The following is a 15,270-nucleotide window of genomic DNA, read 5'->3' on the forward strand; positions in this document are numbered from 1 at the left end:
ATTATAGCAGATAAAGCATTGATAGTCAAATATAGGGCAATCAACAAATAGCTCAGGTTTCCTGATACCAATGTCCTGGTAGGAAGCATGACAACAATGTTAAACTCATACCAATTTTGGACTGAAATCTAAAGTTGCTTCTGGCTGCCTGAAATGGGAAGATTTCAATCTCCCAGATGACAAAGCACATAGGGGAATGTGGCACAAGCATGGAAAACATTGTATGTGAAGTTCAATTATCAAGCTTTAAATTTATCTGAAACTAAGCTAACCATTTCATTGTATTAATGAACAAGTTATTTTTATGTGGTGTCCTCAGTAATCATTTCTCACTTCCAGTTGCTCCTTTAATTTGATTAGTCACTTTTTATATCATTGTATATGAATGCTGTCCACATAAATTACCTTTGGAAAAACGTCAAACTTTATTCCCTTACATCAACCTGATGCAACTTGCACTCTATGCAGATGCTGCAACAGTTACTGAGTTCCTCCAGCATTTTCTGCTTTTTTTAAAAGTTCAAATATCCAGAATATGCAGTATTTTTTTTTGTTTTTATTTCCCAACGATTCAATTTTCTCAAAGTTACTATTGAAAATGGACTTTGCTGATTCTTAAATGAAATATATCAGCATATTTTGTTTATATTCCATTTGTACTGAAGGATACGCAAGAAATATAGATAGGAATCAAATGGAGGCCAGCAATTCTCTTCCAGGCTTTAGTGGCACAGAAGATTTTATGAATTGAATCTGGGTTATACCCAAATCTCCATCCGTTAAATGCAATTTTTGGCTTTGACAACTTGACAGGTATAAGCAGGAGCCTTTTTAAAACTTGAAACTTGTTGTCAATGAAAATCTGATGTTGTTCAGTCCAAAACTTGTGTTTTGGAAATATTAACTTTATGTGCTTGTGTACTCCACTAGATACCTTCCTCTCTAGACATAAACAAGTTCTTTTAAATTTGTTTATGGATTGTGGGTATCTGTGGCTAGGCTAGTAATTATTAACCATCCTAATTGCCCTTGAGAGGTTAGTGATGAGTTGTCTTTGTAAACTGCAACCATCCAGGTGGTGTACATTGAATTTTCATTCGGGAAGGATTTTGATCCAATGACACTGAAAGGATGACATTATAGTTCCAAATCAGGATGGGGTAAAGCTTTGATAAGAGATTTGCAAGCGATGGTGTTAATATGTTACCTGTTGTCCTTGTTCTTCTAGGTAGAACAGGTCACAGGTTTGGAAAATGCTGGTGAGTGGCTTGTGTGCATTTTGTTTATGATAAACACTCTTTCAATGTAAATCTGTGGTGAAGGTAACAAAGGCTGAAAGTCCTGGATGAGGTGCAGTCAACTGGACTTCTTTGTCCTGAATGATGTTGACCTTGTTGATTGTTTTTGGTATAGTACTCAGCCAGGCAAGTGGAGAATATCCCATCACTCTCTTGATTTGTGCCTTGTAGATGGTGGACAGGCTTTGAAAATTTGGAGGGTGGGATTTTCCTCCAGGGCTTCTAGACTGATGTTGGAACTAATTGTGGATCCCTTTCCCATATTTCCCTGCCGTGAAACTGGAGCAGCAAGCTTTCGGTATTCGACCTCCTAAGAGGCAGGACAATATGAAATTCTCTAATTATACATTCCATCTCGCATCCAAAGTTGTCTCTGCTGCAATGGGGAAATTCAGCCCAGGAGGTAAATTACTAATCACTGAATTCCCAAACTCTGACCTGCCATTTGTAGGCGCGATATTTAGATAGTTAGTCCATTTATGATTCTGACCAATGATAACTCCAGGATGTTGATGGGGAGGGCTTGGGATTCGGTGATGACAACGCCATTGAACTTCAAAGAGAGATAATTAGGTTCCCTTTTTGGAGATGGTCATTGCCTTTCATTTGTGTGCCCTGCATAATACCTGCAATTTTCAGTCCAATCCTGGATGTAACCAGACCTGAGTGTGGCATAAGCTACTTCAATATCAATGACATTGTGAATGGCACTGAACACTGTGCAAAGATCATCTTCATTTCTGACTTTCTAGTAGATGTGTGCAAGTGCAGAACTTGAGTATTGTTGAAAAAAATAACACATTATGCTGAAGCATTTCATCTTGCAAACATCAGGACATTCACAACAATAGCAAAGTAAGTGGAATAACATTTATTACTGTATGATAGGAGAGTGTAGATTGATTAGCAGGTGGACACTGATTGGTAGAGGTGTGGTCATGGAGAATACACCCATTAATGATACTGTCTTAACTACCAAGTTTTGTTTAAATTTACACCAGTCAGTTTGACTCTGATTGACCAAGGCACTGTCCTGGGAATGAACCAGGGAATAGTGTTACCTATTTTGTAAAGTTTGAAAAGGTGCATGTACATTCTTCCTGTCTGCTCAGAACAGTTCCCTGTGTGTTAATGCATTCACATCCATAATGCGCAAGTACCCAACACTCTGACTCTGACTGACAGTGTTAAGTTTGTCACATGTGGGAATTCTTCACACATACAGGACTATTTCATAAATACTGTTTAATCATGGAACACTATAGGCCAAATCTCAAGTTTCTTTTGGCTAAGTGTCAGTTTTGTTAGGTTTCATGGATGGCTTCTCTCCACGAGACCTAGAGACATTTCCTGACACATCTTTCCAAAGTCACCTCACCAACGGCCTACACCACCCATGGCATTCTGCTCAGCTGATTCTAATCCCATTTTTCCACCTGTAGTTGCAGAACAACTAGCCACTGCTGGGATATCCCCGAATGGATTGGCATACCTGGCACTGGTGCCATATTTGTGTACCTGGACAAGCATTGTTACTCCAGGATTACCCTGGATGGTTCCACAAATTTGCCGTGGACATGGCAGAGAAAGGAAAATTGTTCCTAGTGGATAAGGTGGTGCAGAGGTGACATGTCCACTCCTCCAAGATTAGCCGATGAGGCCATGATACCACATCATGCAAGACTCTTCCAAGGTTACCAACTGGATCAGTGCAATCTCAGCTGCTTAATGGAATGCAGTATAGGAAAAAGGTCACTTATCTTGTCCACTCCATCAGTGTAAATGCCACCACCTTCTCTCTGATATTTCACCTTCATTCTATCTGTACCAATGAACTTGCCTCCCTCATGTTCTACAATTTTCGATGCTGTCAGCAACAACTTCACTCACTCACTCTCACCCAGCCCAACCCCTGACACCATTAACCCTGCATGGCCTCTGTGTTGTGCACAGACTTGCTCGTGACACCTCCTCACTTGCATCAAAGTCAGTACCTGTGCCATCCACTTTTATTTCCCTTATACCTGTCACTGTCTTATTCAAGAAGGAAAACGGTCCACAATAGGGCAGAATGACTGAAGACATGTCATGGGCTGCCTGACATTTGCCTCCTCACCCCTTATGAGCTGAAGATACTGACTTTGACAGTCCAAGCTACTGACTGACTGTGTCCATGCACCTAGATAGTATTGGAGGCTGTCCTTGACTTACTGTGCCTGGACCACTGGTGTAAATTTAAAGATCTATTGCCCTTGACTTGAGTGAGGATTCCTGACACTGTGACAAGCTTCCTGCCTATGTGTGTGTGTGATAAATGGCATTGAACTCAAAGTGAGCCTGGTATCTCTCGCTGAAGGGCAAGGTACTAAAATGCAAGGCAAGGACTGGCAGGAATGTTGTGAGCATCGATGTGGGCTCAAAGTGAGTGTGGGCTGAGAGAACAGACAAACAGACTGGAGATGTGTGTCCCTGGGTGCAAAGTGTACTTGCTGCAGCATTACAATCATAGTTGCTGTTGTGACCTGTGGTACGTGGTAAGTTGATGAGCTGTGCCATGAGGTTTCTTAGAGACTGGCACATGCTGGTGCCAATGTCTGTAGATGTGAGGTGCATATGACTGGCATCCATTGAGTGGCCCTGACGTGTTGGTCCCTGGTTCCAACATGGAGGTCCTTTGGAACAAGCACCAAGCTGGAGTTGTAAGGTGCCCACTCTCACTTTCATGTCAAGAATTGGCATCTAGCTTTCTCAGGGCAGGTGGTATGATAGAAAGCTACTATTAATGAGGTGAATTCTGCAGTTAATAAGATCATTAAGAAACAATAATCCATCTTAATAGGCAACTTGACTTGACTCCTGGAATTTAGTTAAAAGATGCAGCAAGTTGTTCTTAATGTTGAGATAAGCGTAATGTGCTTCTCATGCAATTCTGCCATATTTCTCGCCGTAGGGTCCCTCTATCCAAAGTTTGGGATTTTTCTGACCCAGGCAGGTTCAGTACGGTCCTGACATTACCTGTAGTGAATAACTGAAAGAACATGTTATTTGATGAAATCTGTCAATCCTTGGATGTGTGGCATCACACCATCACTGAAATTTATATACCACACCACTCATCACATTCCAAATTGTGCTTGTTGCAACCAAACAAAATAAATGAGAGCAAATTCAATGTCATAGAATCCTTACAATGTGGAACCAGGCTCTTCAGCCCAACAAGTCCACGCTGACCTTCAGAGTATCCCACCTAGACCCATCCCCCTCTAACCCACCTAATCTACACATCCCTGAACACTTTGAGCAATTTAGCATGGCCAGTCCACCTAACTTGCACATTTTTGTACTGTGGGAGGAAACTGGAGCACCCAGAGGAAACCCGTGCAGACACGGGGCGAATGTGCAAACTCCACACAGACAGTCGCCCAAGGGTGGAATTAAACCCGGGTTGCTGGTGCTGTGAAACAGCAGTGCTAACTACTGAGCCACCATGCCATCCCCTCTACACTGTGCAGTGGTTCCCTACATGGCGTCAGTATGCTGATCATGATATTGACTTCTAGTTGTGGAAATCATTGCTATGCATGGACCTCAGAGGCTGGCACAACGGGAAAGAAAATTAGAGGGAATGCTGGTAGCCATTTTTCTGGTTCAGTCCTTGGGACAGTTCCTTGAATAATCAGAGTCTCATTTAAATTTAAACAAAGCTTGGCGGTTAACTGTCAGTCTTTATTTAACTTGTACATACTCCATGCCAATCTGTACTCACTTGCCAATGAGTCAGTATCCTCTCATACTGTTATTCACCTTTATATTGGTATTCTTTCAAAGCTGTGATCCTGGGACCTCAAGGGGATGCAGAGATAGGTTATCCATCCAGGACTTCTGGCTGCAGCTAGTTGCAAATGTCCTGGTTGTTTAAAAAATGGCCAGGTTACATGCTGCTCTTGTCCTTTTCAATAGCCATTCTTTTAATTCTTTTCCTTCCCATAGCCTTTTTCCATAAGTCTTGTGACCCTTGATGAAAAGCAAAGGAAAACTGTGTGTTCAAGATTGCATCTAATCTGCTGTAGAATCAAATGTTTGAAGATGTGTGGCAAACATGTTGGTAATCCTTTTTCCAGTTGCCCTAATTGTATGATTTTTTTGACGTAGTATGTTCCATGTGTTGTGTTCCCTTTCCACCCAAATTGAAACCATCAGTTTTCGCAGACTTTATGGAATGCTGTTGTAATAATCTTCCAAAATGGTGCAAGTTTCACATTAGAGACTGGAGCACCCAGTCTAAGCTAATACTTCAGTGGTTTTCATTTGCGTTCATCCGAAAAAGTGAATATGGCCTAGTAAACACTTTGTTAGTAACATAAAACATTTGAATGTGGAGCACTACTGATCCCAGGGATGTCAAACTTATGAAATAAGAAAGCAAAGAACTGTGGATGCGGGAAATCTCAAACAAAAAATAAAAGTAACTGGAGAAACTCAGCAGGTCTGGTAGTTTTTGTGGAGAGAAAACAGTGTCAACATTACACGTCCAGAGACCCCTTTCAGAATGCTGTTACTTCTATTTTTATGTCAATTCGTGATTGTTTTGAGATTAAAGAAAAAGTTTAGCACCATGGATTTTCTTGGTATGAAAGAATCTAGACTTTGATCTTTCTTTTTCATTCATGGGCTTAGTTGGTGATAGCTAGGTCAGCATAATTGTCCACAATTAATTGCCCTGGAGAGGGTACAGAATGAGCTGCCTTTTAAAATCACAGCCGTCCTTGTAGGCTTGGGACACCCATAGTGCTGTTAGGAAGGGAGATCCAGGATTTTGACTCAGCGCAATAAAGGAATGATGATATAATCGAACGAAGCGAAAGAAATCTGACTAGATTTTTTTTCTACAATGATATTCTGCTGGTGGTATGAAAGATCAAGTGGTCGATTTTTTTTAAGGGATTGCATTGAGGCTAAGCTGAGTCAGCCTGTCAGAATCATACAACATAACGAATATAAGTTAGATTTCTGCATGTTTCGACAGAAGAGACTTTGCAACACATTGTTTATTCATTTGAAGTATTGTGATTTTAACTTCCTTCTTTACATCACTTCATTGGATCATTTGCAAGAGTGACATTTTTTGGCCGATAACAAACATTTCACAATAGGTCGCCAGTCATTTGCATTGTGACAAATTCCTACACAAAGAATGAAGCAAAACATGTTCAACCAAATGCTTCATCGTAATAGATCGTCGTGTTGCTCTCCAGAAGAGTACTTGCTTATGTTGTAAGATGAAAAATTGCATCCAGTACGAAAAATAGTTGAGCCGGTTAAAAACAAAACACTGCAAAGCATTGAGGTGAAACTTCGACGTTATAAAGGAGCGCGCAAAAGTGCCCAGTGCAGTTTAGCGGATTGTACAGTACAATGGTTTATAATGCTTTTAGGTTGATGTGCGTGTAAGAGCGAGGGGGTGGAGTTGTTAACTTTCCCAACCCGTAGATTGCTGTCACACTGGGAGGTTGGGTTAACATTCCTCCTAAATTCGTCTTTAGAACAGGAGTTCTCGTGAACAACATCCTTCCTTTTATTGAGGCTTCTCTTTAGTTTGGTCTGGAGCATTTCCCAGTACCGCAAAGGAGAACTCGCCAGCTACGATGGAGAACGTTAAGACAACAAATATCACTTCAAACACTTATTCCCGTATTCCGAGAGCAAGAATGTATGCGAATTCCATGCCGGCGGCTGTACGTAATTGCCCACATTCCAAATTTGCCCAAAGGTATCATTTTGCTTTATTCATTTCAAAAGACAATACCATCGCGCATTTATATCTCTACTTTAAGTGAGGTGAAGCCAAAAACTTCCATGTGCTTTTTGTCACTACTCTTGGTTTTAGTACAGATTGCAGTATCGTTATCCGAACAAATTAAAAGTTGTTAAGTATTGTTATGCAAGACTGCGTTCAGGCAAGCAGATTTTAAGATCATATTTATGGTATAAAGATTTATGGATGCTTGTTTTAAGGTTTCAGTGTCTGTTTTATTTGGCCTTCATATACTTTTCCGTAGAACGGTTGAATCGTATGCACAAATGCACCTCGGTTATAAAGTTTACATGCCTGCAGCTTTGATTGCATTTCCATCCAAATGGGAATTTATTTATAGTGTTGACTAGGTTTCAGTAGTTCACAGTTGTACTCAACTGAGGAGTAGGTCAGACCTTGTGTTAGTAGGGTATTTAATGGCTTTCTATGTTAGTTAAACTTTTCCTTGTACATTTGGGTTCTAACATTTTTTTGTAACTTACTGAGGGAAACCAGGCATCTGGGAGCTGATTGAACAGGATAAACTATGTATCACCGTAAGCAACAAGTTTGGAAGGTTGTGGAACTAACAGCAAAAAGTTTTCTTTTTCTTTGACCTTTTCCGGGGTCTGGCCAGGAGTTTCACAGTTTCACATCTAAGGTAGTTGATGATTGTTCAATGTTTGCATGGATGGTTTTATCCTTCAATCAGTTGGGATCTGATTGCAGTTAGTCGAAGCGTTGCAACTTTAGTCTTCAAAGCTAAGGAGAGATTACTGAAGGTCACTGCTAATTATCCAAAGCAATTTTCTGCAGTTGAGTTGGGTTGGTTTGAATTAGAAAGTCTTTGCTGATGGGTGGATGACAGCTTTTTGTAGTCCATCAGGTTATGTGATCTTCTGTGATAGCCAATGCTATCTCAAAAAGCACCAAACTTTTTGAATTGCCCTCTTGATGTAAACAGCAAAATCCAGCTGAAAGACTGAGAAGGACATCTTAATTAACATTGCTGATTGTCAAATCAGATCCAGAAAGAAAAGTAAAGGGAAAGCAAAACTGAATTGAAAGAATCAAAAAGAAACAGAAAGGAAAACCAAAAAATGACATTTTTAAAATCTCTTACAACACCTGAAAGAATATAACTTTAAATTTGTAACAGTTAATTTTCTGTTTCAGAAATATTGATTGCCAAGTACTAGACTTTATCATGTTATTGAATGGACAAAACATAACTTTATGTGGCAAGCTAAATTCCATATCTACTGTGCAAATACAGCAAAGTCCTGTAAGTCAATTCATTTTAATGGTGAAGTAGAGAGCAAAATGAAGTTTTTGTGAAACTAGTGATGGAGTGGCAAAATGTGTGGGTGACCTTTGGAGTTTGAGTTTAACTCTGTATCCATCCAGTGCTTGAATTAGCTTTTCCATTTCCTCATAAATAGTAGAATGTGGCATTAGTTGTTATTCTGAGTGGAACACTGAGCTGATATTACGTATTTTCTGGGTTAAGCTGATGTGAACAAAGCTATTGCTTGGGTTTTAGAAGATTGGAAACGATTAATGCTGATACAAATTTCTGCATGTTAGACAATAAGATGCAGGAGCAGAAGTAGGCCATTGTGCCCGTCAAATCTGCTCTGCTATTCAATGAGATTATGGCCGATCTGATAACCCTCAACTCCACTTTCCTGCCTTTTCACCATAACTCTCAAGCCCCTTACTGATTAAATATCTATCTCAGCCTTGAATATAGTTCATGATCCAGGCTCAACAGCCCTCTGTGTAAAGAATTCCACAGATTCATTACCCTCTGAGACAAGAAATTCCTCCTCATTTCTGTCTTAAATGTGTGACCCCTTATTCTGAGATTATGGCACAGTGGCTCAGTGATTAGCACTATTGCCTCATACCAGCAGCGACCCAGGCTTGATCGTAGCCTTGGGCAACTGTCTGTGTGGAGTTTGCACATTCACCCCATATCTGCATGAGTTTCCTCTGGGTGCTCCAGTTTCTTCCCACAGTCTAAAGATGTGCTGGTCAGGTGTATTGACCATGCTAAATTGCCCATAGTATCCATAGATATGCAGGCTAAGTGGAGTAGCCAGTAGTAATGCATGGTTACTGGGATAGGATGGGTCTGGGTGGGATGCACTTCGGAAGGTTGATGTGAAATCGATGGACCAAATGGCCTGCTTCTACACTGTAGGGATTCTATGATGCTATCTGGCCCTAGACTCCTATAAGGGGAAACAACCCCTCCATATTTTCCCTGTCAAGTCTCCTAAGAATCTTGTATGTTTCAATGAAGTCACCTTCCATTCTTCTAAATTCCAGTAAGTGCAGGGCCAATCTATTTAGCTTCTCCTTACTAAACAGTCCCTCCAAACCTGGGATCAGCTGATTAAACCTTCTCCGGGCAGCCTCTAAAGCCAATGTATCTTCTCTTAGGGTATTCCAGTTGTGGTCTGACTAGTGCCTTGTATAGTTTTAGTAAAACATCTCTACGTTTATATTCCATTCCCTTTGAAATAAAGGCTAATGTTGAATTTGCTGCTGAATGTGGATAATTGATCATTGTGATTCATGCAGGAGGTTTCCTATATCACTTTGTTCTAGCTTCTTTTGTTTCTGTTCACCCATGGGATGTGGACATATGCTGGCAGGCCAGCATTTATTGCCCATGCCTAGTTGCCCTTGAGAAGGTGGTGATGAGCTGCCTTCTTGAACCGCTGCAGTCCACCTGCTGTGGGTTGACTCACAATGCCATTAGGGAGTGAATTCCAGGATTTTGACCCTGCCACAGTGAAGGAACAGAGGTAAATTTCCAAGTCAGGATAGTGAGTGTCTTGGAGGAGAACTTGCAGGTGGCGATGTTCCCAGGTTTTGACTGCCCTTGCCTTTCTAGATGGAAGTGGTCATGGGGTTGAAATGTGCTGTCTAAAAATCTTTGGCGAATTTTTGAAATGTATCGTGTAAATGCTACACACTGCTGCTACTGAGTGTCAATGGTGGAGGGAATGGATTCTTGTGGATGTGGTGTTAATCAAGCAGGCTGCATGGGGTCAAGTTTCTTGAACATTGTTAGAGCTACACCTATCCAGCCAAGTGGGGAGTATTCCATCATACTCCTGACTTGTGCCTTATAGATGGTGGACAGGCTTTGGAGAGTCAGGAGGTAAATTAATTTCTGCAATATTCCTAGTTTTGGACTTGCTCTTGTAGCCACTGTGTGTATGTGATGAGTCTGGTTGAGTTTCCTTTATTCTTTATTCATTCATGGCTGAGGGTGTTGCTGGCTAGGCAGCATTTATTGCCCATTCCTAATTGCCCAGAGGGTAGTTAAGAGTCAACCACATCGCTATGGGTCTGGAGTCACATGTAGGCCAGACCAGATGAGGGTAGCAGTTTCTTTCCCTAAAGGACATTAGTGAACAGTGGATTCACGATCATCGTTACACTCTTAATTCCAGATATTTATTGAATTCAAATTCCACCATCTGCTGTGGCGGGATTCGAACCTGGGTCCACAGAATGTTATCTGGATTTCTGGATTAACAGTCCAGCGATAGTACCACTAGGCCAACGCCTCCCCATTTGTTTTTGGTCAATGGTAACCCCAAGGATATTGATAGTGGGAGTTCAGTTACGGTGACACCATTGAATGTCAAGGAGCAGTGGTTAGATTGTTTCTAATCTTGGTCATTGTCTGGCACTTATGTGGAGCAAATGTTACTGGCCACTTGTTAGCCCAAGCCTGGATATTGCCCAGATCTTATTGTATTTGAACATGGATTGCTTCAGTATCTGAAGAGATGTGAATGGTGCTGAACATTGTGCGATCATTGGTACTGATCACTGTGGCACTCCACTAGTTACAGGTTGCCATCCTGAAAATGCCAACTTTATTTCATCTCTCTGTCTTAGTTCACCAATCCTCTGTCCATGGTAAAATTCTACTCCCAACACTATGCTCTTATCTTATTAAATAGTCCAATGTGTGGTACCTTATCAACGCTTTCCGAAAATCCCAATCTATTACATTCACTGCTTCCTCTTTACCTATCCTGCTTGTTACTTCCTCAAATAATTATAGTAATGTGTCTACTTTGATTTCCCCTTCATCAAGCCATTCTGTCTCTGCTTGATCGTAATACATCTTTTTAAGTGCTCTGCTATTGCATCCTTTATAATAGACTCTAATATTTTCCCAATAACAGATGTTAAGCTATCTAGTCTATAGATGCCTGTTTTTTTCTAAAATAAAGATGTCACATTGACAGGTTTCCAATCCCCTGATACTTTTACAGAATCGAAGACTCTTGGATGATTACTACCAGTGCATCCACTATTGCTGTCGCTACTTCTTTCAATATCCTAGGATGCATCCCATCAAGTCCAGGGGACCTATTGGCTTTTAGCCCCATTAGATTTCCTCTCACAGTTTCTCTTGTGATTATTTTTCCTCTCTGACTGTTGCCACTTGATTATTTAGTAATTTTGGAATGATTTTGGAGCCTTCTACAATGAAGACTGATGCAAAGTGTTTATTCAATTTGTTTGCCATTTCCTGGTTGTCCATTATTATTAACCCAACCTCATTCTCTAAGAGGTATATATTTACTTTGGGTTGATACAATGTGGGGCTGGAGAAACACAGCAGGTCAGGCAGCATCAGAGGAGTAGAGAAGTCACTGTTTTGGGTCGGCACCCTTTATCAGGACAGCCGGTTGTGTAGGCAGGTGCTGAGAAAGGAGATGTGGCTGTAGTAATGGGTTTGTTTCAGGATGTGGTCGAAGAGCTTCATGGCGGAGGAGATCACCAGGGGGTTGGAGTGGGTGAGAGACCCACTGAGATCTTTTCGGAGGGAGGGGGACAACTTCCTCAAGGTGGGCATCCTTGGAAGAGGCTTCGCAGTATAATTTTCAATGACTAGGAGATAGCAAGAACTACAGATGCTGGAAATCAAAGTCAATACAGTGTGGAGCTGGAGGAACGCAGCAGGTCAGGCAGCATCAGAGGAGTAGGAAAGTTGATGTTTTGGGTCAGGACTCTTCATCAGGAGCCTTCATCATTTACTTTGGCTTCTGTCTTCCTTTTTATATATTTATATATTTAAAGAAGCTTTTACTGTCTGCATTGATATTACTTCAAGTTTACCCTCAAAGTTTAGCTTCTCCCTCTATTTATGTTTCGTAGTTTTTTTGTTAATTTTTAAAACTTTTCCAATCCTCTGGCTCATCACTAATCATTGCCAAATTGTGTGTTTTTCATTCAATTTGATGCTGACCTTAACTTCCCTGATTACCACTGTTGGCTAAACGCCTTCCTAGAATCCTTCTTCCTCAATGACATATACATTTGCTGTTCATGTTTTCTGAAATGCCTGCCATCGCTCCTCAATTGCCTTTGCTGCGAATTTCCTTTCCAGTCCACTCTATTCAGCTCTACCCGCATTCTTTTGTAATTTCCCTTGTTTAAGCTTAGCACAGTTGCTCCAACCAAACTCCTCCCTCTCAAATTGAATGCTGAATTCAATTATTTCATAAACAGGTAATTTAAACCTTTGTTGAGCTTTAAAAATTACTAAGATGGTAATTTGGCAGAAATCAACTTCTGAAAGTCTATTAGGTTATCCAATGGGTTTCCTTTAAACCACTGAATGTAATATCAGATATCACCATCCACTCAAGTTGGATCAGTTTTATTCTTCTTCATTATAAAGTGACATAGATGGTTGCTTGAACATTTGGTTCAGTTGTAACATGTGAATAGTTGACTGAGGATGTGAAAACCTCATTAATTCAAGTAAGTGACAATATGCAAACATGTAGATCATTATAGGAATTAGGAACAGGAACAGGAACAGGTCATTCAGCACATAAAGCATGTTCTGTCATTTGATAAGATTGTGGCTGACCTGGTTGTGGCTTCGTATTTTGCCACAAAACCTTTGCTCTCCTTTGTCAAACAAGAATCTATCTAACTCGGTCTTAAAAATAGCTTTCCATTTCTACTATATGTGGAACAGACTAACCCTCTGAGAGAAAAGAGTTCTCCCCATCATAGAGGGAGACATCTTATTGCTATTCTCTGTTGGCTAGTCACAATCCGTCCCAAAATGGAAAACATCCTCTCAGTATTCACCCTCTTAAAAAGAACACTTCTCATTCTTCTGAACTCCAATGCACGCAAAGCAACCTGTCCAACTCTTCTTCCTAAGGTAGCCCCTTCAATCAAGGTATCAGTTAAGTGAACCTTCTCTGAAATGTTTCCCATGTTATTGTATACTTTCTCAAGTAAGGAGAATGAAAGTTTACACAGTACTTCTATTTCCCTGTGCAATTGCAGCACAGCTTCCCTACTTTTGTATTCCATTCCCTCCTCAGCAAATAAATAAATTCCATTTGCTTCCTAATCACTTAATGTAGCTGCATACTAACTCGCTGTGATTCATGTACAAGGAAACCCAGATCCCTCTGTATCACAGAGCTTTTCAAGCTCACGTCACTGGATGAGTTCACATTTAACACATTTTACTCTATATACCAATATTTTTGCTATCTAACCAAATCTATCTCAATCCCTTTGTAGACTCTTTAAGGTCTTCGTCTACATTTACTTATCCATCTAGGTGTCATCAGGGAATTTAATAACTATACATATAGACCCTTCTTCAAGGTTAATGACAAAAATTGTAAATAGTTGAAGTCACAACTTGCCAAGTCAAAAATTACTTGATAATCCTGCACTCTACCTTGTGTTAGCCAGCCAATCCTCTATTCATGACAATATGTTACCCCATACCACAAGTTTTTACTTTGTGTAGTAACTGATAACAGTTTATTGCTGATTCATGTTGGAATTGTTTCAGAGTAGACAATTTAATATCCAGCTTGAGAATTTTTTCTTATTGGATACGCTGATCTTGTAGGATGGATTTATCAAGTTCCAGGAAATTGCTGTTGTAACAGCAAGTCATTTTGTTCCCAGTCTGTTGAAGGGAATGGTTGAGTTGAAGCTCATAATCTTTTTAATCTATAAGAATGCATGTGGCAGCAAAACAATACCTCTGCTTGAAAAATACCTGAATACAAAGCTTTTGGAGTTAATATCGGTAGTGAAAGTCTGGACTCTACAGAAGTTTTGTTCATTAACTTAGATGTATTACTTATTACCTGTTTTCTAGTTTGACTAAACAATCAAACAGAATACTGACCTTGTATGGCCTGGCAAATATGTCTGTAATTCATTTACATTTTTAAGTAATGGCAAATGCCTCTCTACACAAGTAATATGAAGTAAGTCAAGTTGAAAATAGTTCTATTGAATTGATATTACAATTGTAAAGTAAGGTTAAAAATTTATATATCTAATTGCTGTAAAACAAAATACTATTTTAATTCAACCTTTAAATAGAAAACAAACAAATAATGGGTATCAAATTTCACCCACTGATATGTAAGTGGAGTAGATATAAAAGGAGTCGTTTTAATTTTTGATTTGTTAAAATGTTATTTTTATATTTCTCTGGAGTTATTACATTTTATCAATGCACATATCATGTTGGTATACAGAGCAGTATGCTTACACATGTAATGTGTTTATTTAGGAATGATGCCTGAAGTTTTGGGCTTGTAAAGGATGATGAGGCATTGGCCATATTATTCACATGTAATCCTTGTAGTACCATACTTATTTTATGAATGAACCTTGCTTTATGTTTTATAAAACTATGTTGTAGCTGTATTAAAACCCTAATATTAGTATGAGTATAAATTTGCTATGGTAGTACCTCATGAACAGTGAAATCACTTGTACTGTTCCAATTTGCTTGTTACATATTGAATGGACTAACCTTTCAGTGAAATCATTATTTTCCATGTGAAATTAAAAATCTAACTTGAACGTTTCACTGCTTACCTCAAAGATCAGTGAAAAATAATGTCTTCCCTCGTGATGGGTTTTGTACTTTGGCTGAATCCTTTAATTACATTTTCACAGTGTTCCCTTTCAGCCACAGACAACATTACATCATCAAAAAGTTGTGGTTGTGACATTTGTTTTGCAAGGTTATAATTAACTACATTGCCAAAAGATCCACAAACAACTAAACATCAACTTGCTGCTTGTTCCATTTCTAACCAAATACTCAGATAAAGCAATAACCAATTCTCCTCT

General features: G+C 39.7%; 1 protein-coding gene across 1 annotated transcript in view; it reads left to right on the forward strand.

Moving 5' to 3' along the window:
* The first annotated feature begins 6,908 nt into the window (after positions 1–6,908).
* LOC109927254 (rho GTPase-activating protein 18-like) overlaps positions 6,909–15,270 on the forward strand; it is a 69,901-nt gene continuing 61,539 nt past the window's right edge. Inside the window, exon 1 of the mRNA XM_048608555.1 lies at positions 6,909–7,068. Within this exon, the coding sequence (XP_048464512.1) occupies positions 6,944–7,068 (125 nt within the window). The 5' untranslated portion in view covers positions 6,909–6,943. The remainder of the gene's footprint in view (positions 7,069–15,270) is intronic.

Source organism: Rhincodon typus, chromosome 19 (assembly GCF_021869965.1).
Source record: "Rhincodon typus isolate 14 chromosome 19, sRhiTyp1.1, whole genome shotgun sequence".
Lineage (NCBI taxonomy): Eukaryota > Metazoa > Chordata > Chondrichthyes > Orectolobiformes > Rhincodontidae > Rhincodon > Rhincodon typus.